Source organism: Pyrenophora tritici-repentis, chromosome 6 (genome assembly GCF_003171515.1).
Source record: "Pyrenophora tritici-repentis strain M4 chromosome 6, whole genome shotgun sequence".
Classification (NCBI taxonomy): Eukaryota; Fungi; Ascomycota; class Dothideomycetes; order Pleosporales; family Pleosporaceae; genus Pyrenophora; species Pyrenophora tritici-repentis.
The window spans coordinates 986,698-1,009,988 of NC_089395.1; the positions used below are offsets into that span (position 1 = coordinate 986,698).

Sequence of the window (23,291 nt, forward strand, 5' to 3'; positions counted from 1 at the left end):
AGTCGTTTAGGTATACTCAGGCAATGGTTGTAGTTGAGAAAGTACCTAGGTATGTATCAGGAGTGGTCGACGGTCAGGTGGTATCTCGCGGAGTGCTAGGACGCTGGAGGTGTTTGTTGTGGCTCCGGCCTGAGATGTGTTTGCAATGGGAGCTACGTTAAGTCAAGGTAGAGAAAGCCCCTAGGGGTAGTGAAGGCCTCTCTATATGTGATCAATCAACCCTTGAATCCGTGGATCAATGCTCTGCGATTGTTGTTGTTGTTGCGGATTTATAAGCTCAGACCACCTTCGTATCGATGATGCCGGATCCGCAAGTTCCGGGTGATACGATTTTTTAGTGGCGGGCCTACTCTCCACTAGTTACAGCAACGGCCCAGTCGGGCTATGCAGCCCTCTAGACAAGCCCTCACCACAACCGCCAATTTTGCTCGAGTTGTTAAGACGCACACCGGAACTCGCGGTTCCGGATGATACGATTCTTTTGTGGCGGGCCCCCTCTGCACTACTTACGGCAACGGCACAGCTACGCAGCCAGACATGCCCTTAGATCACCTGTACCAAGCCCTCACCAGAGCCTCCGATTGTTGGTCGAGATGTTAAGACGCAATCTATAAACGCTAAATTACGGAGCGCTCAATCGTGTACCAAGATAACGCCAGGGCACCAGACGATATTCAGGGTTGGATGCGACCGGAAGGAACCATTCAGTTTGCTTCAGTTCTACGGGCAGCCGTAAGCACAAACTCACAGGCAATAAAAGCACAGGTCATGTCCTCTAAGGCGGCAATTTGCCGGCCATCGTCACAGGAACTTCTCATTCGTCCACTCTGGCACCAGGTTTGTCACCGCCAGTGACGCTCGGTTGTCTGCACCCGCTAGGATACTCAGAATGTGCTTGCCTCACCGGCGTTGACATAAAAATTGATCACGGCTTAGCGAGGCGCTTGCACTCTCATCCCCGGTGCCATGGACTATTTTGTTCTTGAGTTTGAACCACAATGGTCCCCAACTCGTCATCTCCCGACTCAATGCCTAGACGAATGGCTAGCTTTGCGTGCTTACGTGGTTTGCCAGATCACATCATAGCTACTGTCTTCGGAAGTGACATCACGTAGAAAGATAGCGTAAGTATTAGATGCTATGTTTATCGAGGTCTACTACCCAACGCGTCTCTTTGTCGAAGTCAAGCCGTTCCTCGTCCTTTAAGCTACCCAGCCCAACTTCTCGCAAGTCTTTGAGTATCTCAATAGCTCTACTAAAACTCTCGTTGGGCGTATAGCTCTCATTAGTTAACACGCCTCGTAACTCTTTCTAGAGTTCCTGGCTCTTGTTGGAAGAACCCGCTTCTTCGTAGTGTTCATAGTTGTCAACAATCAAGCCAATCCAAGCTGAGGCGTCAGATTGGATTGCTCGTTTTTTGAGAGCGTCAGCTTGGATTGTTAGGGCTAACAAGCTAAGATTGTGAGCTTGATTAAGGCTTGATTGATCGGCTTAATAACCTATACTAGCGCTAGCCTTAGTGTTGAGTTTCGTCGTCCTAAGTCGCCAGCCCGCACAAAAGCTCCATATTGTCGTCGTCTGCTGCCTCCTCCTCTACTACCTCGTCGTCGCCTCCGAGGCTAGCTCTTTGCCACCGTCGTACGCACTGTATTGCCGCTAGAATTTGAGGTCCTAGACGTCGTCGTCGCGGCTCTAAGAAGTCGCCTAGCTTACTAAACAGGCGCTCACACTTACAGCTCGACGCTAGGATAGAGAGTACGTTAAGCGCAAGCTTACTAAGGCTAGGGTAGCAATTGCGCATGCTCACCTAGTACTTAATAGGGTTATCTGCGTGTTCTGTACCTCTCTTAGCTGCTAGCTCGCTGCGCTTCTACCTCTTAAACTTATTCTCGTTATTAGTAAGGCTGCTAGCAGTACTAGGATTAAGTATACTATCGATTGCGTCGTCTATATCGTTTAGGATTACTACTAACAGCCTTACCGCGCGTAGTGAGGTGTTGTACTGCGCCTAGAGCGCCTAAAAGCTAGCGTTGCTAGCCTCGAGCTAGTTAGGCTTCCTAGCCCACGCCTTATCGCAGTAGTACTTATACATCGGATAGAGTATTGTAGCAGCGTAGTACGCGGGCGAGTTGTCTAGCTTAGAGTAGTAGTTATCGGCCTTCTGCTAAGCTGCGCGTAAGTTAATTGTAATATAATCCTTAGGCGACTTATTGTGCTCGTTGTAGTTAACCGCCTTATACGCATTAACGCGCTGCTCGTAGTAGGTAAGGAGGTATTTAAATATTAGAATTATCTTAGTAATAGCCCTAAAGCTGTCGCTTTTACCGCGCCCTTCGAGGCGCTTTGTAGCAGTCTTAAGCAGTTTTAAAATGTCTATATACTCTGTAATTACTGCCTAATTAGCACCTATAAGGCCGTCTAATCGTATCTACGGCTGCGCAACTAGCAGCTTATTGCCGCGACTTTGCGTAAATGTGTCCTCCCTTTGCACCCGCTGTATATAGTGAGTAGCGTAGGCGTTGACTACAAATTGCAGCTTTACGGCACGCTTAAAGCATAAGTAGTACGAGTTCTACCGCGTGACGACGGGTTTAACGGGCTCAAGGATCTTGCGATTGTCCGCTAACGCGCTAGACAGCAGCTTAGTATAGGCGAGGCGCTAGAAGTCCTTAAAGAGCTTATGCTGTTGTGGCGTTTTAATGTAGTTTTGTCAGATTGTGATGGGTTATCAAAGACGGGGATAATAGTATAATAATATGATTGGGATCGATTGTATTGTTCTGGTCTGATGTCGTGTGTTCTGTTGTCCAACGCTGTTCGATCAGTTGGGTCGCGGTGGATTGTGCGCGCTGACTAATTTAACTGATCCACAGAATCCACAGCTCCGAACACCCGGATTTTGTCCACCACCCAAAATATGCCCATATTCTGACAAGTTTATAATACTAAGCAGTACGCCGAGTAGGCCTACGCGTCTCCACTCCTCTATAAAGTCGTGCTCGTCGGTGAGCTCTTGTACGTCGTTGTCGAACAAGGCGGCGCCACCCTTGCCCTAGAGGAGCGTCTAGCCGATAAGGTTAAGCGTGTGAGGTCCGCAGCGGAGGCGCTAGTGGGTGGCATTAAAACTATACTCTTAAACTATTGGAACAAGGTCCCTCTAGTAGTATGACTACTATGGATAACCGAGTGGGAGGAGGGACAAGGCGGGGTGGCTGCAACGTATTGTATTGACTCTCGTGTCCCATGTCAAGCTCTCAGGCTGTTGTGGTGGATGCCATTGCCCACCGGGCAGTGCCTGCCACACCAGCACATCATGTGACCCCCAAGCACCTTCTACCTGGACTGAACCCAGATATTCTCAACATAAACTAATATTGCAATAGTACTGTTGTTGTTAAGGGCGTTATTAAGCACGAAGTAACTAATTAACTGCGACGTAATCTTAAAGTCCTGCAGCGTTTTTATAATAACCTTAGCTATCCTCTCGCTACTGTGAGCGCCTGTTAGCTAGGGCAGCGCTATAGGCAAGTCCTGCAGGTCGCCTCTGCTATCGACAAAGTGCGCAACGACGCCTAGAAAGCCACGCTTGCCGCCCTTTGTCGTCTATCTATTAAAGCTAAAGTGTACTTTGCTAAGCGCCTGCGACAGTTGCAAGATAACGCGCAGCTTTAGGTGCTTATATAAGCGCGCAACGTACTAGGAGACGCTTATATAAGACGTCTAGAGCGCTCGTTCTACTAGTAGGTTGGCAGCTTTAAGGAGGCGTCGAAAAGCTGGTGTTTCAAACTTAGAGAGAGGGTAATTGTTCTTAATAAGCTAGCTAACAGCTGCTAGCTAGAAGCGCTAGGTATTAAAGCTAGCGAGCTCGTTAGCGACCTTCTGCAACACGCTATTATTGCTGTCCTTAAGCAGACGTTGTAGCTAGGTGGGTTTTGCAGCGACGGCCGACTTGCTATAGCTACGCTGGCAAATGGGTCGGGGTGTGGTTGGGGTTGGGTTAGAAATTTTGCGACCCCAACCCAACCCCAACCCATTTGTCAGCGCCAAGCTTAGGGTTGGGTTGGGGTTGGGTTGGGGTCGCACGGACCATGGGTTAGGGTTGGGTTATAGTAAAAAAATTGCAAGATGTATAATATAGATTTCAATAAAAGAAAAGTTTATATAGTATCACAGTAGATTAACACAGTGTAGCATTAACTAGTTTCATTTATAATATACAGAGGCTTCGCCAGCTAGCATTTAAGCACGTGTATCTAGATATATCTTATAATCTAGAGAAAAGCTAGTAACTCGCGCGCAAAGTAGCGCCTAGCCAATTGAGAATCCTTCTCTTGAATAGTAACCCTCTTTGCGTGAATAGCATTGATGTTGCAGTCTATAAAAGTTATTAAATGAAAAATAGTATAGGGTAGATAGACTATACCCTCAAAATAACCAACTAAGAAAGCTTCTGTAGCTTCCTGAAGAGCTTCGATTGCAGATCGTTGAAAGCGGATATCGGCCTTGTGCACCTGTGCAAATTCGCGCACTACGCGGGAAAAGGGGAGTTTTCGCAAGAGTAGTTCAAAACCTCTCTGGTATCTCTTGATTTCCCGTAATGCGACAGCTAAGCTAAATTAGAAAATAGCTGTGATAAACGACTGTGATAACCTACTGCCGGCCTTAAACTTGCGCTTCTTCTTAACAGCTACAGGTGCCTTTCGCGTAGACTTTCCTGCTACTTGACGTCTAGCCTTACTAGCAAGGGCCTTCTGAGCCGGCTTGCCGCCAGTAACTGTCTTGCCATCAGGACCACCCCGGCCGGCTTTACCGGTGACCTTAGGCCGTGGTTTTGTCCTTGCCATTGCGTAGTAGAGTAGATGATGAACGTAGGCGACGTATGTGATTAATTACTGTGATAAATGTGGTCGACAATTAAGAAAGTAGTAGGCTGAAAGAGTTAGGTAGCTGGAAAGTTTGGGCGACGGCAATTTCCCGATTTCCGCACTAGTAAAGGCAGCAGCGCACGGACTGCATGACGTAATTTGCTGTTTCACGATCGCATACAACCATTTCTGTTGCAAAATCAGTAGCGAGCATATCATACAAACGTGTTAAACTGCTGTGATAAACGCCGAGCTCGCGCATGCGTGCAGCCCAAAAATGAAGGAATCATCGATGTGTTGATCATTTTGGGTAATTTCCGCGTTTTCGCGCTAGCGCAGGCAGCAGCGCACGGACCATTTCTAGGTGAGCATAATGCTGTCTACCCATTTCTCCAGCCCCTGACGCCCAGTAACTCCCAACACCTAATAACTCTCTTTACTACATTGAAAACACCCCATTTACAACAGCGCATTATCACAGTCCCCGCCATGCCTGTCGCGAAAGAGCAAGTCGGCGACGTACCTGAAGGCCTAGTTCCAGCCATCAAACTTGAACCTCCGCCTGGGTTCGAACAAGATGAGTGGGAGCAGCTTACCGATGTAATAATCACAGCCATTTATCACAGCTTATGCTAATATAAGCAGGGATTTGCGTGTGAAGCTGACGAGATTGACGGTATCTTAGATCAAAGAGGTAGTGGGGGTTCACGAAAAGGCCGACCTATCAATTTGAGCGTCCCCTATACTGGCTCTCTGAGTGGTAGCGCCCGTGCTATTGCTCAACGTGAACGCAAAGCTCTTTTCGATAAAGAGGAGAAGGTACTTGAAAGCGTTAGAACAGCCGACCGCTCCGCGAAGTACCAACTGAAGAAATCGCTTTTGCAACAGCCTAAGTATAAATTAGCAAATAGTGCTAGACAGGCTAAGCTGCTAGAGAAAGAGTGGGATATACTTTCAGAGAAGCGGTTTACCCAGAAAAAGTCTGGTAAGTTATCACAGCTGTTTATCATAGACATCTGCTAATAGACTATCCCAAGTGGCGAAGGATATACTAGCAATACCAATTGCTCAGGTTGGGGTTGAAAGAGTTTTCAATGTTGCTAAGGATGTTATTGGTAGTCGGAGGCACCGACTATCTGCCCGGACAATACAGCAGATAATGGTTCTTAAGGATACAATATCTCAAGAGGAAGAACAGGGTCTAGACTACCTAGTTGCTCAATTAGGGGAGGATGGAGAGCCAATTGACGAGGTTAATGATCTTTTTGAGCTTCCAGCCTCGTTAGAGCATACCTTCGATATAGATGAGGAGAACCAGACTACAGAAGAAGAGTCGGAGGAAGAGGTCCAGGAGGAGCGTCAATTGCCACCTCGAAAGCGCCAGCGTCCTCAGCGCTACCGTGATAATTAGCTGTGTTAATATATCTCGTTTTATGTATCTACTATATCATCAACGTGTACACATTATCTTAATTAAGTGTTGTTCCGTTAAAGTACCCAAAAAATATAACCCAACCCCAACCCAACCCAACCCAACCCAAGCCCAACCCTACCACTTGGTCTGTGCGACCCCAGCCCAGCCCTAACCCATGGTCTGTGCGACCCCAACCCAACCCTAACCCATGGTCTGTGCGACCCCAACCCAACCCCAACCCAAGACTGGGTATACCCAACCCATTTGCCAGCGTAGCTATAGCTATAGCCGCGCTTAGGCAGCTCTAAGTGTCGCTGCGCTAACGACGTTAAGAGCGTCGTCTTATATGTCTTAACGCTAGTATCTATATACTTATGCTCGTAGTAGTAACGGCACACAAAGTATAGCTTACTCGGGTCCTTCAGCAGCGTAACGCGGTAGCTATAGTAATAGATTTAGCTCTTGCGCGACTTCTGCGACGAGAGCGGCTTTATATATATGCGTAAACGCCCCTAATTAATTCCCTTAAAGTCGTCTATAAGGCTCGCGTCTAGAGCCTCTTGCAAGGTCTTATTGTCTAGGGCTGCTGCCGACGAGGCTGCTATTACCCTCTCGCTGCCCTCGGTAGGCGCGACGATAGCGTCTTCAGGCCGCGACTCGCGTAGTTGCGACTTAAAAGTTGAAGCCTAGGACGCCTCTACGAGAGCTCTGCGAGGCGATAGCTAACTATTAACGGCTATAGGCTGGCTAACAGTGCCGCGGGCGGTGGACGATTTAACGCGTTTTTTAGGGCGAGTAAGGTCATCAGAGGCGCGTTTCGTAGGAGGCATGGCAGTGGAAATATGATAAGGGCGACGGAAGCAAAAAAAGTGACGTGATAGTAGGTTACAGAAGTTAGGCTAATAACGTACTAGTACTGCGACGACTACAACACCAAAAACTTATCGTAAAATCGCTCCTGCTGCAAAACGAGCAGCCTCACGCGCCACCTCAATTAAGCCTATTAAGCTAAACAATTAAGCTGACCCTCCTCAGCTTAGATTGCTAAAAAATTATTATAAGCGAGCTTGACTTGATGGGATTGATAGTTATCAAGCTATCAATCAAGCGCTTGCAAGCCGCTTGATTGTTGACAAGTCTGGTAGTGTTGATGTAACTCTTCTGCTGAAAAATGATATGGGCATGGTTCATTGGTACCGAAGTGCTCCTACTCGCTATAAATAACGGTCAGCGATGGAAGTTAATGGTCAATTAATCAACGAACCTCTCAACATAGATCAAACATTCTTCTAGGGGAAAGAGTCAGTTGTCCTAGGTAGAGCCTGCAAAAGCTTCTATCTGCTTAAGGGTCTGCCTATAGGGATGTCGCATAGCCTTTTATATTAAAGGGTTGTTCTCTGCAGTGTATGTTTTATATGTGTGAATCATGATAGACTGAGACACCTAGTATCTGAGTTTGTCTTTTGTGGCATCGTTAAGTGTTTTGAAGTTTTTAGGAAGCTTTATTAATATGTCGATCCTATAGTCTAGAAGTAATGGAGGATTGGCTCTGATGAACACTAGGGTAGTCTAAGCTCCTTGCCAGTTAATGATACAAGATATCTTTGCCTGCTCGTCGATATAGATGTTACCGGCATGGAAGTCTGGGTGCCAAAGTCTAGGAGAGACAAGCTCTAGGTCCTAGGGAGTAATATACTGAGCCGCGGCTAGAAATTTCTATAATAGAGCCGTATGGGCCTCTAGGGAATACTACTTTAGACTCGTATACTGCTATGGATTCTTATTCGTTTTATCTGCTCTCCCGTACATGTTGATCCATTCCATCTCACGGTGAGCGATAGACATTAGATATGCTGCAGAAGATGTCCCTATAATTAATGTAAGTCTTAATTATGAATCTTAGGTATCTAAACACCTATAGGGGCCGTAGTATTGCATCTTACTACGCTCTTTCTTCCAAAACTCTCTTTGGGTGATAGGTCCAATGCAATAGGTTGATTCGACGTGACTGACAATATCTTGTGGACCAGTTGTAACGATAGCCAGCTCACATCCCGCAATCCCACTATCTTTGAAATACAATAATCCTAGTCTGCCAGTGCATGTAAGTTAAAACGGCCTACAATTCTCTGTTGTAGTAAGTTAGGCCATAATTAATAAGAGAAATTAAGAGCAGTTTCTTCTCAACGTCTACAAACTCACGAATGATATTAAGCTTCTTCCTTAAGGGGAGATCCTGCTAGACCTTATGCAGTTGGGAACCTTTTGCTTCTTCTATGATAATATACTCTGCTTGAACAGGGTTTTCGTCGGTAGCACTCCAAGCAAGAACTCGTGGGACGGGTATGTTTAAGATGGTCCTGGCGAACAGACTTCCCAACAAGCAAGCCTTATCAAGCGCTTGGCTTGATTAGCTTGAAGCTTGATTATTCTATCAAGCCAAGCTGCCTTATAGTAATTAACAAGCCAAGTCAAGCTGTAATGGAAGCCGGCTTGATTAGCTTAATTAGTAGGTGAGGCTTTTAGTTTTGCAGTAATAGCGATCTTGCGATAGTTTTTTGGTGTTGCAGAACTAGCTTAGTAAGCAATTACTGCAACCTTACGTCGCGCTCTTATGCTCTATCTTATCTATACCTTCGTCCTATCCTTCTTATTATTACTATGCCGCTTAAACGCGCTGCTATTACCTCTTCTGCACCAAGAAATCGCGTTAAAGTCGCTCCCCGAGGCACCTACAGCCAGCCCATCGTCCTTAAAGACTCCTAGCAGTCGCAGCGCCTCTCGCCGCGCGGAGCCCTCGCCAACTCGCGCCTACCTGGCAATACTTTTAAGTCGCAGCTGCGCGAAGCGTTGCCCGAACGCGCGATCGTCGCGCCTGATGAGGCTAGCGAGGCCGCCACGGTGGCCGCTACGGTCGAGGACGATGCAGAGAAGGGTAGCGATCACGCAAACAACCCTATTAAATACTAGGTAGAGCTGCGCGATCGCTACCCTAACCTTAGCAAGCTTGCGCTTGACGTACTCTCTATCCCAGCTTTAAGCTGTGAGTGTGAGCGCCTGTTTAGTGAGCTTGGCGACCTCCTTGAGCCGCGTCGCCGTGCTATAAAACCGCAACTTCTAGCGGCTATACAGTGCGTAAGACGATGGCAAAGAGCTGGCTTAGGCGACGTCGAGGTTGCTACTAAAGGGGTGATAACGGACGATGAGATGGAGCTTTTGTACGACTTTAAGAGCTGGGGTGGCGACTATCATAACTCTTAACACTAAGAACTTTTGTAACTATAGATTAACAAGCTATTAAGCCAAGCTTCAAGCAAGCCACTAGAACCAGCTTGATTATGTGATCAAGCCAAGCTCCTCAACACTAAATCAAGCTCAAGCCAAGCTGACCCGTCGGCTTGACTTGACTTGCTTGTTGGGAAGTCTGCTGGCGAACTGCATAGTTGTCACTTCCGAAGCGGTGATGAGTAGTCGTAGGCTAGCATTAGGATGTGGAATTTTAGCGATGACCTTTTAGCCGTCCTCCATCTTAAGGCGATATGCCTTATTGTAGTTTCCTTCGCCGATCTTCTTAAATGATACACACCTGTCTGCGCCGACGGCTTGACAGGCCGCTTGCTCAAGACTAGGCACGTTAAAACGTCGATATCGGGCTTCTAGTTGCCTACGCTCATTTTATAGCCATCGCCCGCTGGTGTAGCAGAACAAGGGATTCGTGTCAATTTGAGATTGCGATGGCATTGCACGGCTACCCTCGAAAGTGTGTAGTACCGTGCACGGACACCGGGTGAGCCAGGACACCGGGTGAGCCACCCAACCCAAAATGGGCTTGTTAGAAAAATGAAGCTTTTAAACCACCCACAAATGCTATTATCGCGAGATTTTTCGGAGTTAAAGTAATTAGATACTTGCGATCAACTTGTACTAATTATATTTGGCTGGTTTACGGATTTGACGACCGCGCATTGTTGTTTTAGGCGGAGGAGATGGCGGCGCCGGTGCAGCTTCAACTTAAGTTGTAACACTAACAACATAACGACGCTCCGTATTTTATTTATTAGTGCCAGATAAGGCTTTTCGTTTACTATTATTCTCTCTATCGCGGGCTTTTTGTGCGGTTGCAGCGTCGCGTTGTTGCTTTTTAGCTTTACGTTTAGCGGCGAGCTCTGCGGCCCTACCGAGGCGCCCGGCTTAACCATCCACCCGGCGTGACCATTCACCCGAACACCGAACCCTGACAACTACACAATTTCAAAACGACATAACTCTACTAATATGGGAGCAATTGAGGATGCGATTGAAGCGATTGAGTCGCGCAAGCCAGGAGAACCTTTTTCATACAGGAATATAGCAGCTATCTATAGTTGCAGCTACGCAGCGCTTAGCCGAAGACACCGAAGCGTCTTAACCTCATGCAGCACTAAAGCTCATGTCACGGTATCCTCTCGTCTCCCCTGCCACACTCGCTTATGCGCACGTGCCTCCTCTCACCGCTTGTATGTATCTTCAGCTCGCTCTACGCATAACTTGCTCCTTAGCTATCCTCTTGGCCTCACCTGAGTATTGTCCGTAGCATATCCAATCAAGCTTCTGAAGTCAGCTTTGGTGTCCCTGCTCGTTGCCTCTCGTGACAGCTCAAAACTAGTAAGCGTGTTACGAACCTGTGGGAAGGGGCACGGCGGTTAAGTTAAGGAGCGTCGGCGGGATAGCTGACCCCTCCATATGTGACACGGGAACTTAATCACGTGACCTCCTCGGCTTGGCATGCACGAGGAAAGGTCTTGGCACACTCCTCGTACATACGCCACCGAGGAGTACTCCTCGCGCGTCAGCCACCGAGGAATCCTCGGACTCCTCTGAGCGAGGACAGCGAGCACCATAGGTATATAGCATTAGGCAATGAGCTTCTATAGCTCATTGTGTTCAACTTCGAAATCTAAGGATTAGTACTTGATTCTCAACTCCCCGTATATTACATCGATCTACCAATCGTGCTATACACCCTCGTGTCCATCGCATCACTCTATCCCCGAGAACCAACCCAAGATCATCTTCGGACGACCTTCACAAAGCGCTCCACCCCTAGTAGGAGCTAGAGCTCCTACGCTATATTAAGCGCCTTACAAGGCAAGGCCTACCTTCTACACGGCCTATAATACGACGCTTTGCCTTAAATATCGCGAAAAAGGAGCTTAGAAAAGGCTAGGTTAATTGATATATTAAGCGACACCAGGTTAATTGTCACGATACTCCAGCTGGGTCATACTTCGGTAGGCCTCAGGGAACCCTTCGGAGACCCATCGGCCCGAGCCAGCCACAGTCACGTGCCATAGTCGTATATAGCATCTCACTGGATCCTTGATTGCTCCTCGAGGATTCGTCTTAATACAAGCCTATACCTACATCTCAGTGCCTTGTAAGGGGCGAGAGTCTATAAGACTAGCGGCACGACTACATGCACCACGCCTGCGCAAAAGGCATGCACAAGTTGAATCAACGCGATTCAGCTTGCGTAGTCGATATTTATGTAGGAGGCATGACTGCGCTGCTCTCTTAGCCTACAAGTAGGCCTACATGGGTCTAGCCCATCACATGCCTGTTCGAATACTCCTTACAAAGAGACGCTTAAAGAACAACTTGTAAGGGGCTACGCTCAGGGAGCAATCGCACAGGTATACTGGAGTTGTATTCGATGGGGAAGAGAACTCCAAGCTATCTCGTGCTAAAGGTTATTCGGAGAGCGGCTCGGAATAACCTTCTGCCTATGGACTGTGCAGATGGTCTGAGCGTCGTTCGGACCGAGATATCATCGAGGATTCACTAACTGGGCTCTTGTGAGGGATCGATCAAGAAAGATTGGATTTGACAAGATACAAGCTATCGAGCTATCTAGGTTGTGAGCCCGAACTTATGCTGTGGGCGCCAAGGCGCTAGTCCGATAAGATAAGGATCTTATCGATATGGGGGCCATGGGCCGAGCGAGTCTATGGATCCGTAACAGCTATAGCCCATCACATAGTATAGCTTACGTTACTTCTTAGTGTCAGATATGAGTTAGTATTTGGTAGAATGGAGCGGAGTTGAAGATAGCACGTTCCATAGAACCCCTAGTCCCAGGAAGGACTAGGACAGGGCGGACCTTCCACCTCATCCCTCGCAAGACTGCAAGACACACGACAATACACACGTTGAACCCAAATCATCATCACTCTCATCAGAACCCATATTATCTGACACTTAGTACTATTAATTATCTCTTAGTGCTTCTTGCTACACTCTCTTAAGCTTATTTTTTTAGGCTTAGTCTTCTCCTTATATAGCTAGGTCTCTTAGTTTAGCTTATTCTTTAAGCGTTTCTTACCCTAGTTCTTCTAGCTGTTCTTTAGTTAGTTGTGTGATGGGCTGGAGCCCAGTTGGTGAATCCTCGATGATATCTCGGTCCGAACGACGCTCAGACCATCTGCACAGTCCATAGGCAGAAGGTTATTCCGAGCCGCTCTCCGAATAACCTTTAGCACGAGATAGCTTGGAGTTCTCTTCCCCATCGAATACAACTCCAGTATACCTGTGCGATTGCTCCCTGAGCGTAGCCCCTTACACTCGCGTAGACTACCTTTATTAACCTCCGCGCTAAGACCTAACCTAGAGTCTATAGCTATATTAGAAAGTTTTGCGAGATAATTGATAATATTACGGTATAAGGTATTACACTTTGTCGGCCATAGGGCTTATCCCTTGGCTGCTCCCTAGGTAACCAGGCAGCCACCCATTCGCCCGCTAGTACCTTTACGGCCTAGCTCCTCCATTCTCGCCTCCCACTATATATATAGACCTCTTTCTGATAGCTCTAATACAACATGATTCTCCCCAACCTTGACGCTTGACACATAGTACCAAAGCGCTACGGTCCATATTGCAAGTCTTGACGTAGACGAATAACATTCTAGCAAAAGCATGTGTTGACTTTGATACCGACACTGGTACTATGGTACATCTAATCCGAGGCGACCCCCCAAGACTACCGTATCCAAAAGTCCCTAAAAGATTACATCAACGTAGCGAATTTGCGATCGAAGAGAACCCCTAGCCTATTGACTTTGATTGTGGTGATCTTCTGCGTCTCATGTTAGTTGCCCGATGCTAATAAAGGAGGAGATTTGAGCTCGAACCCTAGCAATCGACTTTCTGTGCATAAAAAGCGTGGTTGAACCGCCAACCATTAACGCTAGGAAGTGCCTTGTTCTTCATGTTGGTCTGCCATTCGCGGTATCTCCAGGCAGTAACGACGCACTGCTGAGCGATGCAGTTGGGGTTATCGTCAGGCAGAGTAATAGTTTCAGCCATGTCGGCTGTGATGTCGCGGCCGAAAATTTGCTGCATTTCAGGTTTCGCGTTCAGGTCCTTGAACTTTTGGCCTAACGCTGCGCACTCCAGTTTGAGTTTCTGATCAAGACCCCATGCCTGAGCTTCATGGCAGTTCTGGTATTCCTTGTAGAAGACATATAATCTCTGGTAGCAGCTGAGAACGGGTACGAACAAAGTGAAGAATGTGGTAAACCACAAAGTAAGAATGGATTGACGCATGATAGCAGGAATCTTATTATATCAAGAGAACAAGATGTGTGTGATGATAGCGGGGACAAATTGTAGCAGTTGCTTCCTTTATATAGACCTCTCTCTACTAGTGTTTCTCAGAGATATTTATGATTGTCGCTCTATTTCCTTTTCAAGAATCTATGTTTATCGCTCTAGTTTCCTTTTAAAGATCTATGATTATCGCTCTAGTTCCCTGTTGAAGATCTTTGCCTATCGCGCTAGTTTCCTGTTAAAGCCCTATTATCATCGCTCTAGTTCCCTTTTGTAGATCTGTGTCTATCGCGCTAGTTTCCTTTTAAAGACCTATGATTATCGTGCTAGTTTCCTTTTTAAGATCTATGACTGTCGCTCTATTTCCCTTTTATGAACTAATAAGTGTTTAAAATTCTACTTTGACACGACCTTATAATGCTACATAAGCTGCCACATTCGAACTCAAACTTACCCTTCTAAACACCTTCTACACTCCTCCTATCGTTCGGCGTTCATCATCATGAAGCCTCTCATTCTTGTTTCTACTCTTCTTCTCGCCGCCTTCGGCCCCTCAACGGAGGCCTGCAGGCAGAAATACATAGAGTGGAACAAAACCTGGAAATGTGGGGGGAACGTGGATACATTGAATAGCGAGTGCTTCACCATCATGCAAAGAATGCGGGACTATAGCAACTCCCATTCGAGACTCTGGGGCGGCGACTTTACTCACGACACCCCCGTTGCCTGCGGAACGTGTAATCCTAATGGTCAGGTGACCTGCACCTGCACTGTCCGCGCCTGGCGTTTTAGAGAATGGATGTACGACCCTGGCACACAGTATTGGCCAACGATGCCCCGTGGCTGGGGAGTTGTCGATCCAGACCAGGTACCCAATGGCTGGGTTGATACTGTGAGTTCTGATTTAAACTCCTCCTGATGCTTTTCTAATTTTCTGAAGGGACACAAAAACATCGACTGCGACTAAACGTTTACCGAAATACCGGCAATCAGGTTCTATTGTCGGAGGATATGTGAGGACTCCGTTGGGTGGAGCGAATGGATGGCAGCAGTAATGACCGGAGATCAATGTTATAGCGGAGCAGTAGGCTCATTAGTTGTTCCTTTCCAGCATAATCAAAATGCTTAGCTCTTCAAATTCAAGATCACACTATAACTATTCCAGACGTGCAGTTGCATCGTCATCTGCGACTTTTTTAGGAATAGATGTATCTAAACATGGATTGACTGTAACCTCATCAAGTAATGTATTGATAGAAGCGTTTTCGTTAACGTTTGAGTGACATTTCTCTTCGGGCTTTCTCAAATGCTAAGCTGTTAGTATTTACTGCTTGTAATGGTGCAACTACAACCTTTTTTACTAAGCACCACAGCCACGCAATGTTATCAAATTAAAAATCCACCGGAATATTCGGGGTTTTTGGCTGCGTCTACGCATATAGTCTAAATCTAAAAGCCGTGTAAAGTTCACTAGGCTAATACATGGACCGTTTCCAAAGGCTCTCGTACTTTCTAAACGTCCGGATCTAGACGAATTTGGATCGCATTCTAAAACTGTAAAAATACGAGCTCCTTCGTATATGTCGCCATGCTAGTGCGACTGCACATACAACGACACGTGTATGTGGTACCCTGCCAGTGCGATATCGTCTGTGGGGTTCGGTCCGTATTATGCTTCTCCCAACTACACCACATCAAAACTGAATTAACTCTGCAACGTCTGCATTAGACCGAGAACGCGCCTTGCGAGAGTGTAGAGATAAAGCTATACACATCCAATGGTTTATGTTATGTGACATCCTGCTAGCATGTGACCTTGGGCGTGAGTCAAGACCATTTTCGCGCCACTACTAGTGGGCGCTGAAGGAGCTCGTATTTTTAAGCGCTAGGGTGTCCCCCGCATTCGCCTAGACCCTGCCTAGCAGGAGGAACGACCTCGGGAGCTCCTTCGTAAACCAACACTGATCACCCCTAAATTAGGCCGAAAAGTCGCCTTGAGATAGCGTAAAGATAAGCTATACACATCCCACAGTTAACTATGACTAACTCGTTCAAATCACATATATATATATATATATATATATCAGATCAAAGCCTCCTCTATCTTAATACCCACACAACAAACAAAATTTACAGGCTGCACTATCATCATGCAACTTCTTTTGCCCGTTCTTCTCGTTACCAACATCCTTGGTCTTGCCTCCGCATGCACACAATGGCAGATTTTTTACAGAACCAAATCCTATGCCTGCGAACTCGACGCCGGCGCCCATCGCAACCTTTGCAATCAGATGCCGGGCAAATATTTAATCTACAACGCCGACAATCAGGGCCGTCTTGGTACCGATATTACTGCTTCTACATTCTGCGATCCGTGTAGCCAGAGGGGCCAGCGCTGCTACTGCCTCGTTCAATTCTGGCGTTACTCGGAATGGATATCGAGTTATATCCCACCCTTTGAGGACAATACCTGGCGAATCGACTCAAGTATCCCTGCGGGCAGATTCTCGGAAAAGACGGTCGACTGCTAGATACCTGGAGGTTTGGTAGAATGTGTGGACCTCGCTGCATAAGTTGACGGAATGGAGAAGGAGCTCAGAAGCATTATTAGCCGGGGATATTTGTATTTACTATCAGTTAATGGGAGAGTCGTTTAATTTTCTACATAACAATGAAACCTGTTCCTAATGGCTTTTAACAGTTTTATCATAAACTGCCTTTGGTGTATATGTTGCCGAATTTGATTCCTTACCTATAGGATCTTTGGCATGATGCAAGCGCTCGCGAATAACCTTCTGTTTGAACTATGCCGTTCTTTGGCGCCTTCGTCAGGTGAGCGCATAGCACCTGTGCTGGTACAAGAGCACGAACGAGATCGAGTGCGACTTAGGTAAAGTAATTGCTTACAAAGAGAGGAAGATATTTCTAAGAAAATCTCTGACTTAAGCTATTTACACAATATCCATGATGTAAAACTATACATAAAGTATCAATGTCACTTGCTCGCTCCCTCACAGTACCTATACCTACTGTAACCAGTTAAGCAAATTGCATTATTAGGAAAATACATGATGGTATCTCAGATTAAGAGGAAATACGCGCGCGTGCTTTAGGGAACGCCTTATAAGATAGTCGCTAGTAAAGTGGAATATGTCGTAAGCGCAGATGTGGTGTTCGTTGAGGTTCCTGGGTTAGCTGCCTCGAACCAAGCACACACCAACTTCGTGCACGTACCTCGAGTACCATCAATCACTATTGAGCTTTTCCGGCAATGTTGCCAAATACCTAGGTAACTATCACAAAACTTGTAGATGATTAAAACTGCCAACACTACGAGTAGAGCTAGTGACATATGCGTGGTAGTCTTCGCTGAAACATCTAAGATGCCCCTGCATCTTGACAAACTCACAGGGAAACCTATGCGATCAAACGTGGCTCGAGCGCGCGCATAGGCGATGCGCGAATCAGGCACAATCACGGAAACAAGAGCTCTGATAAGCAGGATGTCACTCGATATCAGAAGGGCCGTTACTAGAAAAATGAGTACTGTCACGAGGCTTCCGAAATACGTAGACTACGATTAGCGCGCTTATTGTGGTTTTCGAAATACCTTGAGCCGCCTGGATCTGGTTAGCTTGGTGCCCAAGAACATCAACTCCCATAGTAATTTGTTAGTAAATTAATGCAGCAGCCGTTTCCCACCTCCAGAAGCCCATGAAGCTAGTCCTGTACTCTAAATCGTTCGTGTATAGCGTTTTGTTTGTGTGGAGCTTGTTGCGAGCTCAATCTAGCTGCTGTTGGGATGCCGCCCAAGCGCCAGCGTAAGCCGAAGCAGCCATTCGATCAAGGCGTTAACCCGTCCTCCCAGAAGCGTAGAGCGCCAGCAACTAGACAAAATCCTACCCATTTAACGCCTAAACGTGTCCGCCGTGAGGCGCTGCCGTCGCCTCCAGCGACTGCCCCGCCGCGCCGTCAAAGCCCGTTGTCCGAGCCTGAGCTGCAAGCCACCCAAACAGCTGCCTCCGCGCAAGCTGAAGATATCGTTGGCGAGGATGAGGATACTTTCGAGGATGGAGATGGCGATCCGCTGCCTGAGGATGAGGATGAGATCGCTGCTAAGGGCGCTGCCGGTAGTGTTGAGGATGAGGGAGAGCCAGCGTACCGACGTCAAGAAGGCACTCCATGGCTGCCTCGCTCATCGCAAGCGCTAGAGGATGAGGTTAATCCTGTACTGCGCGTTAGGTGGAGGGCTTGCCTTGGTGGTGATATGGAGAAACACTTTATTCCTGAAGCTGCCGATAGCGAGCACGGCGTACGGCTGTACTCGCTGCATTTCGACGACCTATGGCAGTGGGTAGATGACGTTGTTGCAGAATTACGGCCAAAAAGAGCGAAGATCTCATCTGTTTGCACTGTTGTTTACCCAGCTAAGCAGGCCAAACGCGAGCGCGCGATAAAGCGATTGCGGCGAGGTGTTGATGCAACGTGGAATAGCTTTCAGCGCCTTGTTGTAGAGGTTGATAACTATGTCAGCGAGCCAGTAAACGTCGATTTCGAGCTCATCTTGGCTGAAATTCCAGGGGAGCAGCAGCCGTTGCCAACGGTTGTCGACGGTCCTCGTCGACGCACCGCAACGGTGATTCAAGAGGAGGGGCTTGCTGGTGTAATAGCAGCTGAACAAGCAGGTAGCGGGCATGCTATTGCTATCCGGGATAGATGGCGCTGTACAGATACCCATTGCGAGAACTATCCTTATTGCTGCTGGATGGCGCCAACAGCGAGGCAGCCAGCGCGCTTCGAAGATCACCTCTTTGTCAACGGCAACATTATCTCCATGTGGGCAAGAGCAATTACAGCGAGAAGGGCAACGTACGATGAGCCATCTGATGATGTACGGCTTGCAATTTTGAGAGCAAAGGACCTGCGGGTGCATGAGAAAACGCGCAAGTTGCGGGCGGCTGGAGATGGCGACGATGATATCAAAAGCTTAACAAAACTGCTCATCGTTGGACAGCTTGAGCGGATGAACAGGCAACCTCAACAGGAGTCTAACTTGCAGGCAGCTGCACCAACGATAACAAGAGCTGAGGTATCTAGTGCATCTCAGTGGGCGCCTATCCGATATGATCATGAGCAGGAGATTAACGAGCATACTAGTAATTTCTTTAACTACCTTAAGTTAAAATTTCCTACAGTTGGAGAGGACATTAACGAGCTTTATAAGACTCTTGTTATTGACGGAGCTATGGATATCAACCTCTTGATGCAGCCATCTGGTGATATCTTGAAGTTGTGGACGCAGCATTTCAAGCAGCCTCCTGGCTGGTTTTTCACGCTACAAAACACTGCAAAAGAATGGCAAGCTGGGTACCAGGGTCTCACAGATCGTAACTGGAGACGAGTCGAACGTTGTAAGAAAAGAGAAGAGATTGCGCGCAAGAAATTGGTGGTTGAACCGTCTAGCAGTGTTGTGTAGGATGATGGCGAGAATGCTTGAAGCTTAGTGGCCTGAGCGTTTTTGGTGACAGCGGCCCGTGCCCGCTATAAGTTAGTGTTGAGGTTTTTCAGGCGTTTCAAATGCGCTGCAACAATAGTCTATTTGGATAGCCCTATGTACAACACTACAACGTTATGCGATTATAACAGGTTAACTTCCTAAGATAGTTCTATATGTATAGAAATAGCTCTTATTTTTTTAGAATTATTAAATCGCTTTTGTGGGTTGCGCATTAAGGTGTAATCGTTCGCATTTGTATGGTATCATCTACCTATAGAAACGTACTGTGGCATCCATTTAAAAGCACAATTAATAGGGATAGCCACACCTATGGAACCAGCTTCTGCAGTTAATATTACAGCACACCAGCTGCGCTGCATACTCAAGAAAGACCCCAAAGTCAATGAAGTTCTCCGCTTGCGCTGAATTCCTTTTCATCCACCCCTTGAGCTGCTTAAAGCTCTTCTCGATGGGGTTGAAATCTGGTGAGTATGGCGGCAGATACTCAAGGAGTACTCCAGCACTTTGGCAAAGCACCCGTACACGCTCTGATCGATGGATGGAGGCGTTATCAAGCACGATTACTGAGGCTGGCCCTGGGTGAGGATTGCAGAACGGCAGCACTTGAAACTCTAAGAAGTCTTCTAGGATCTCAGATGTAATCGCGCCTTGAAAGATCTTATAGCTTATGTAGCCATCTATCGTCATGGCTGGCAGCAGCGACCACCGTTCTGATCGCCTGAAGCTGTGTGATAGCTCCACCGGCTCCCCGATTGGAGACCAGCCATACTTGCGGTCGCCCGTACGCTCATTGCAGGCGCTCTCGTCCAACGCAACGATCTGCTCCGCCTTATAGTGTTGCGCCATCCTGGCAAGATAGAGGCGGCGGAGTGGCTCACTCTGCTCCTTTGCCCGCTTTGTTGCAAGCTTGCGAGACCATCTCATCTTCTCTAGCTCTCGGTAAACGCTCGCAAGGCTTATCCTAACGTCGTACTCGTCGTACAAGAAGTCCCTCATCTCATCCATGTATGCGCCCGGTGAGCCATTGAGGTATGCCTGAAGGCCTTCGCGCTGAGCTTGCCGGAGTATAGATGGCCGCCCAAGTCGAACGCAGCGCGGCGGATAAGGCACGCCCCAAAACTCTAAGCTCAACCTCAGCTTTGCTACTGTGTTACGGCTCGCACCTGTAGCTCTAGAGATGGCTCGATCACTTTCGCAGGCAGCAATTCGGTCGAGGATAGCCTGGAGAACAGCGGGCTGCAAGCGGTGGCCGGTGCCTGGCATCGCGATGAGATGGGCTCGAGAAAATTGCAACACCAAAAACGCGAGTCAGTAGAGGCGATCGCAGCAAACAATGAACTTCAAATACGTTGTGGGTGTTAGAAAGCGTGGCTGCATCGATTTACTAACAAATTACTATAGGAGTTGATGTTCTTGGCCACCAAGCCAACCAGATCCAGGTGGCTCAAGGTATTTCGAGAAACACCCATAAGAACATAGTGATTTGTGCGAAACATACCAACGTAGGATCCTGACTATTACCTATTTGCGCTGAGTAGGGCCGGTACTGGAATAATAAGTACTGTCACAAGACTTCCGAAATACGTAGAATACGACTAGCGCATTCATGAACATAGTGATTCGTGCAATGTCCGTGTATGTGTGTTATTAATAGTCGTGATAACCGCTCCAGACGCTCGGAACTTGTCACAATAAGGTCTTCCGATGAAGAACCGACAGGATTTCTGATTACCTCCTTATTAAAGATATACATACAGGATGCTAGCCTTGAGGGACAATTTCGGCGAAATCGAGGGTAATGAGGCATGTCGCGCGAGTGTCCACGACTACAAGACTCTATACGGTTGGGGCGGCGCGGCCGGGTGTCTGTGGGGTGATGGGGTTGGGTGGGGTCGGGAACTGGTGTCTGATGTGGAGAACAAATTCGAAGATAATTAGCTAGTGTGCCGATAGATGAAGACATCTTTAGAAGGGCTGGCGAGCTTTCGTTTTATCTAAAGAGCTCCTAAATCCACCAGAACTCTTCTAAACATCTCAAGCATTCACTACTACATTGCTCACTTCAAGATGCTTATTTCTAATCTTATCTTTGTTGCTTTATCCCTTGGGGGAGGAGCCCATGCCTTTGCCATACCCGCCGACCAGAGCGCCAACATTGACTGGAAAGAACTCCAGTGGGATATTTCCAAAATCCATTCTGGGAAACCTATCGATACCGGCCGAGGCGACGAAATCCTAATTCCTCAGCTTGCTAACTGCAGCCTTACTCGCCACAATGGAAGTATAGTCTATAAAATCCCCACTGGCGGTTACGATATTTCTGAGGAACTGTTCGGGAAACTAAATGGAAAAAAGCTAGAGTATGACCTTAATTCTATTCTTAATTTCACCTTCGTCTGCTGACTATAAAAGATCTTCTTTAGACAAGAGGCAATGCAATTCCGACAACCCTTGTGAGTGTGGCACACACAGAACTTGGCAATTGATCGATGTCAGTTGGTCAAAGTTTTTGGGAGAAACAAAGGTCATGTCGTCTCCTCTTTGCGGACCTGGTTCGATTTCAAACACGTTCACTGCGACGTACTCTTACTCAGTATCCACTACAATTACTACCGGTGCTGGCCCAGTAAGTCTACAATATTACGATCTATCAGCACACGATCAAGGCTAACAAAGTTCAGGTTGCATCCGTTTGGAAGGGTATCGATATCAGCGTTGGTTTCTCATACACATGGGGTAATGCCGTTGCAACCGGTTACAGTGCTACTTGCGACGCCTCACATCCATGTATCGCCACATTCAGGCCTTATATCGGTCAGGTCAAGGGAAGGGCCCGATGGACTGATCTGTCTAACAGTGGCAACAAGCTCTGTGGAACCGGCATCGCCGGGAACGTCGAAATTCATCTCCCTGCTACTGAACGGGGTTGCAATAATGACAAATGTGGTGCTGAGGGTGAGCCAAATCATATATCAATTTTTGATGAAATCTAAACTAACTATCCTCTTAGGAGTGTGGGATCATTGTTACTATTTAGGTCCTGTAGCAAAGGGGTATTGCAGGCACATCGGCCCTACTCCTAAGCCTGAGTGCCCCAAAGCTCTGTACCCTGGTGGGTCATCGTAGTATTTCAATTGCAGTGTCAGGTGTTGGACAATGTTAGTGAAAGGTTTAGTACTAGGATTGTATTTAGGAGTAAGGGTTAGGTGTTCAGCTGAATCGCACTCTTAAATACAGAGAGCTTTGCCTAAATATCTCCGAGAAAGCACCTTTTATCTTGAGTTTTTTTTTAAAAAAAAAGACTCCACAGCACGGCCTCAACTACTATATTATCGAATGAAGGTCCCACGTATACTGTCGCTGAGATTCTAGTACATTATATACGACGAAAATCTTGCGTAAAGTAAGAAAATGCACTAGTGAATTAGGGTTCAAGCAATTACCGACAGAGGTTAGGGCACGTGACCTCTCTTCCTACTTAAATTTAGCGTTATATCGTGTCGGCCATAGGGCTTATCCCTTGGCTCCTCCTTAGGCGACCAGGCAGCCACCCATTTACCCGCTAGTACCTTTACGGCCTAGCTCCTTCACTCCCTCTTCCCACTGCGTATATAGACCTCTTTCCGATAGCTCTAATACGACATGATTCTCCCCAACCTTGACACTTGACCGGCTTCTTGATGCCAACAAACTTGCAGCAGCATGTGTCAACTTCCCCAAGTCTGGCACTTTGTGTATTTCTACCAATGCCAAGTGTAAAACCCGACTCGTACAACAGGGCGACACCTGTGCAAAGGTCGCAGACGCGAATAAATCGACATGGACTCAGGTCGCTACTTGGAACCGTGACTTCGGCTCCGATTGCAAGAGGATTGGAGAGTTTGTTGGGGGTTTAGTGTGCATTTCC

General features: G+C 47.2%; 10 protein-coding genes across 10 annotated transcripts; 7 read left to right on the forward strand and 3 right to left on the reverse strand.

Annotated features, from left to right (window-relative positions):
• Positions 1–4,271: 4,271 nt before the first annotated feature.
• Positions 4,272–4,844, reverse strand: PtrM4_115970 (HHT1, Histones H3 and H4; the record flags this gene model as incomplete). Its single annotated transcript, XM_001934972.2, has 3 exons — positions 4,272–4,375; positions 4,424–4,606; positions 4,655–4,844. 3 exons carry the CDS (start codon positions 4,842–4,844, stop codon positions 4,272–4,274), a joined length of 477 nt encoding a protein of 158 aa, XP_001935007.2.
• Positions 4,845–5,354: 510 nt separating this feature from the next.
• Positions 5,355–6,276, forward strand: PtrM4_115980 (Dimer-Tnp-hAT domain containing protein; the record flags this gene model as incomplete). Its single annotated transcript, XM_001934973.2, has 3 exons — positions 5,355–5,465; positions 5,511–5,850; positions 5,903–6,276. 3 exons carry the CDS (start codon positions 5,355–5,357, stop codon positions 6,274–6,276), a joined length of 825 nt encoding a protein of 274 aa, XP_001935008.1.
• A 2,664-nt stretch (positions 6,277–8,940) lies between these two features.
• Positions 8,941–9,540, forward strand: PtrM4_115990 (Dimer-Tnp-hAT domain containing protein; the record flags this gene model as incomplete). Its single annotated transcript, XM_066108194.1, has 3 exons — positions 8,941–9,027; positions 9,049–9,214; positions 9,254–9,540. 3 exons carry the CDS (start codon positions 8,941–8,943, stop codon positions 9,538–9,540), a joined length of 540 nt encoding a protein of 179 aa, XP_065961379.1.
• A 3,909-nt stretch (positions 9,541–13,449) lies between these two features.
• Positions 13,450–13,863, reverse strand: PtrM4_116000 (uncharacterized protein; the record flags this gene model as incomplete). The annotated part of the gene is made up of 1 exon (XM_001934975.2): positions 13,450–13,863. One exon carries the CDS (start codon positions 13,861–13,863, stop codon positions 13,450–13,452), a length of 414 nt encoding a protein of 137 aa, XP_001935010.2.
• A 505-nt stretch (positions 13,864–14,368) lies between these two features.
• On the forward strand, positions 14,369–14,833 carry PtrM4_116010 (uncharacterized protein; the record flags this gene model as incomplete). The annotated part of the gene is made up of 2 exons (XM_066108195.1): positions 14,369–14,758; positions 14,807–14,833. The coding sequence occupies 2 exons, from the start codon at positions 14,369–14,371 to the stop codon at positions 14,831–14,833; spliced, it is 417 nt and encodes a 138-aa protein (XP_065961380.1).
• Positions 14,834–16,016: 1,183 nt separating this feature from the next.
• PtrM4_116020 (uncharacterized protein) lies at positions 16,017–16,397 on the forward strand (the record flags this gene model as incomplete). Its single annotated transcript, XM_001934976.2, has 1 exon — positions 16,017–16,397. The coding sequence occupies one exon, from the start codon at positions 16,017–16,019 to the stop codon at positions 16,395–16,397; it is 381 nt and encodes a 126-aa protein (XP_001935011.1).
• Positions 16,398–17,668: 1,271 nt separating this feature from the next.
• PtrM4_116030 (uncharacterized protein) lies at positions 17,669–19,342 on the forward strand (the record flags this gene model as incomplete). The annotated part of the gene is made up of 1 exon (XM_066108196.1): positions 17,669–19,342. The coding sequence occupies one exon, from the start codon at positions 17,669–17,671 to the stop codon at positions 19,340–19,342; it is 1,674 nt and encodes a 557-aa protein (XP_065961381.1).
• Positions 19,343–19,672: 330 nt separating this feature from the next.
• PtrM4_116040 (DDE-3 multi-domain protein) lies at positions 19,673–20,647 on the reverse strand (the record flags this gene model as incomplete). The annotated part of the gene is made up of 1 exon (XM_066108197.1): positions 19,673–20,647. The coding sequence occupies one exon, from the start codon at positions 20,645–20,647 to the stop codon at positions 19,673–19,675; it is 975 nt and encodes a 324-aa protein (XP_065961382.1).
• An 804-nt stretch (positions 20,648–21,451) lies between these two features.
• On the forward strand, positions 21,452–21,787 carry PtrM4_116050 (uncharacterized protein; the record flags this gene model as incomplete). The annotated part of the gene is made up of 1 exon (XM_066108198.1): positions 21,452–21,787. The coding sequence occupies one exon, from the start codon at positions 21,452–21,454 to the stop codon at positions 21,785–21,787; it is 336 nt and encodes a 111-aa protein (XP_065961383.1).
• Positions 21,788–21,911: 124 nt separating this feature from the next.
• PtrM4_116060 (uncharacterized protein) lies at positions 21,912–22,510 on the forward strand (the record flags this gene model as incomplete). The annotated part of the gene is made up of 3 exons (XM_066108199.1): positions 21,912–22,010; positions 22,066–22,339; positions 22,395–22,510. The coding sequence occupies 3 exons, from the start codon at positions 21,912–21,914 to the stop codon at positions 22,508–22,510; spliced, it is 489 nt and encodes a 162-aa protein (XP_065961384.1).
• Between the last annotated feature and the right edge of the window lie 781 nt (positions 22,511–23,291).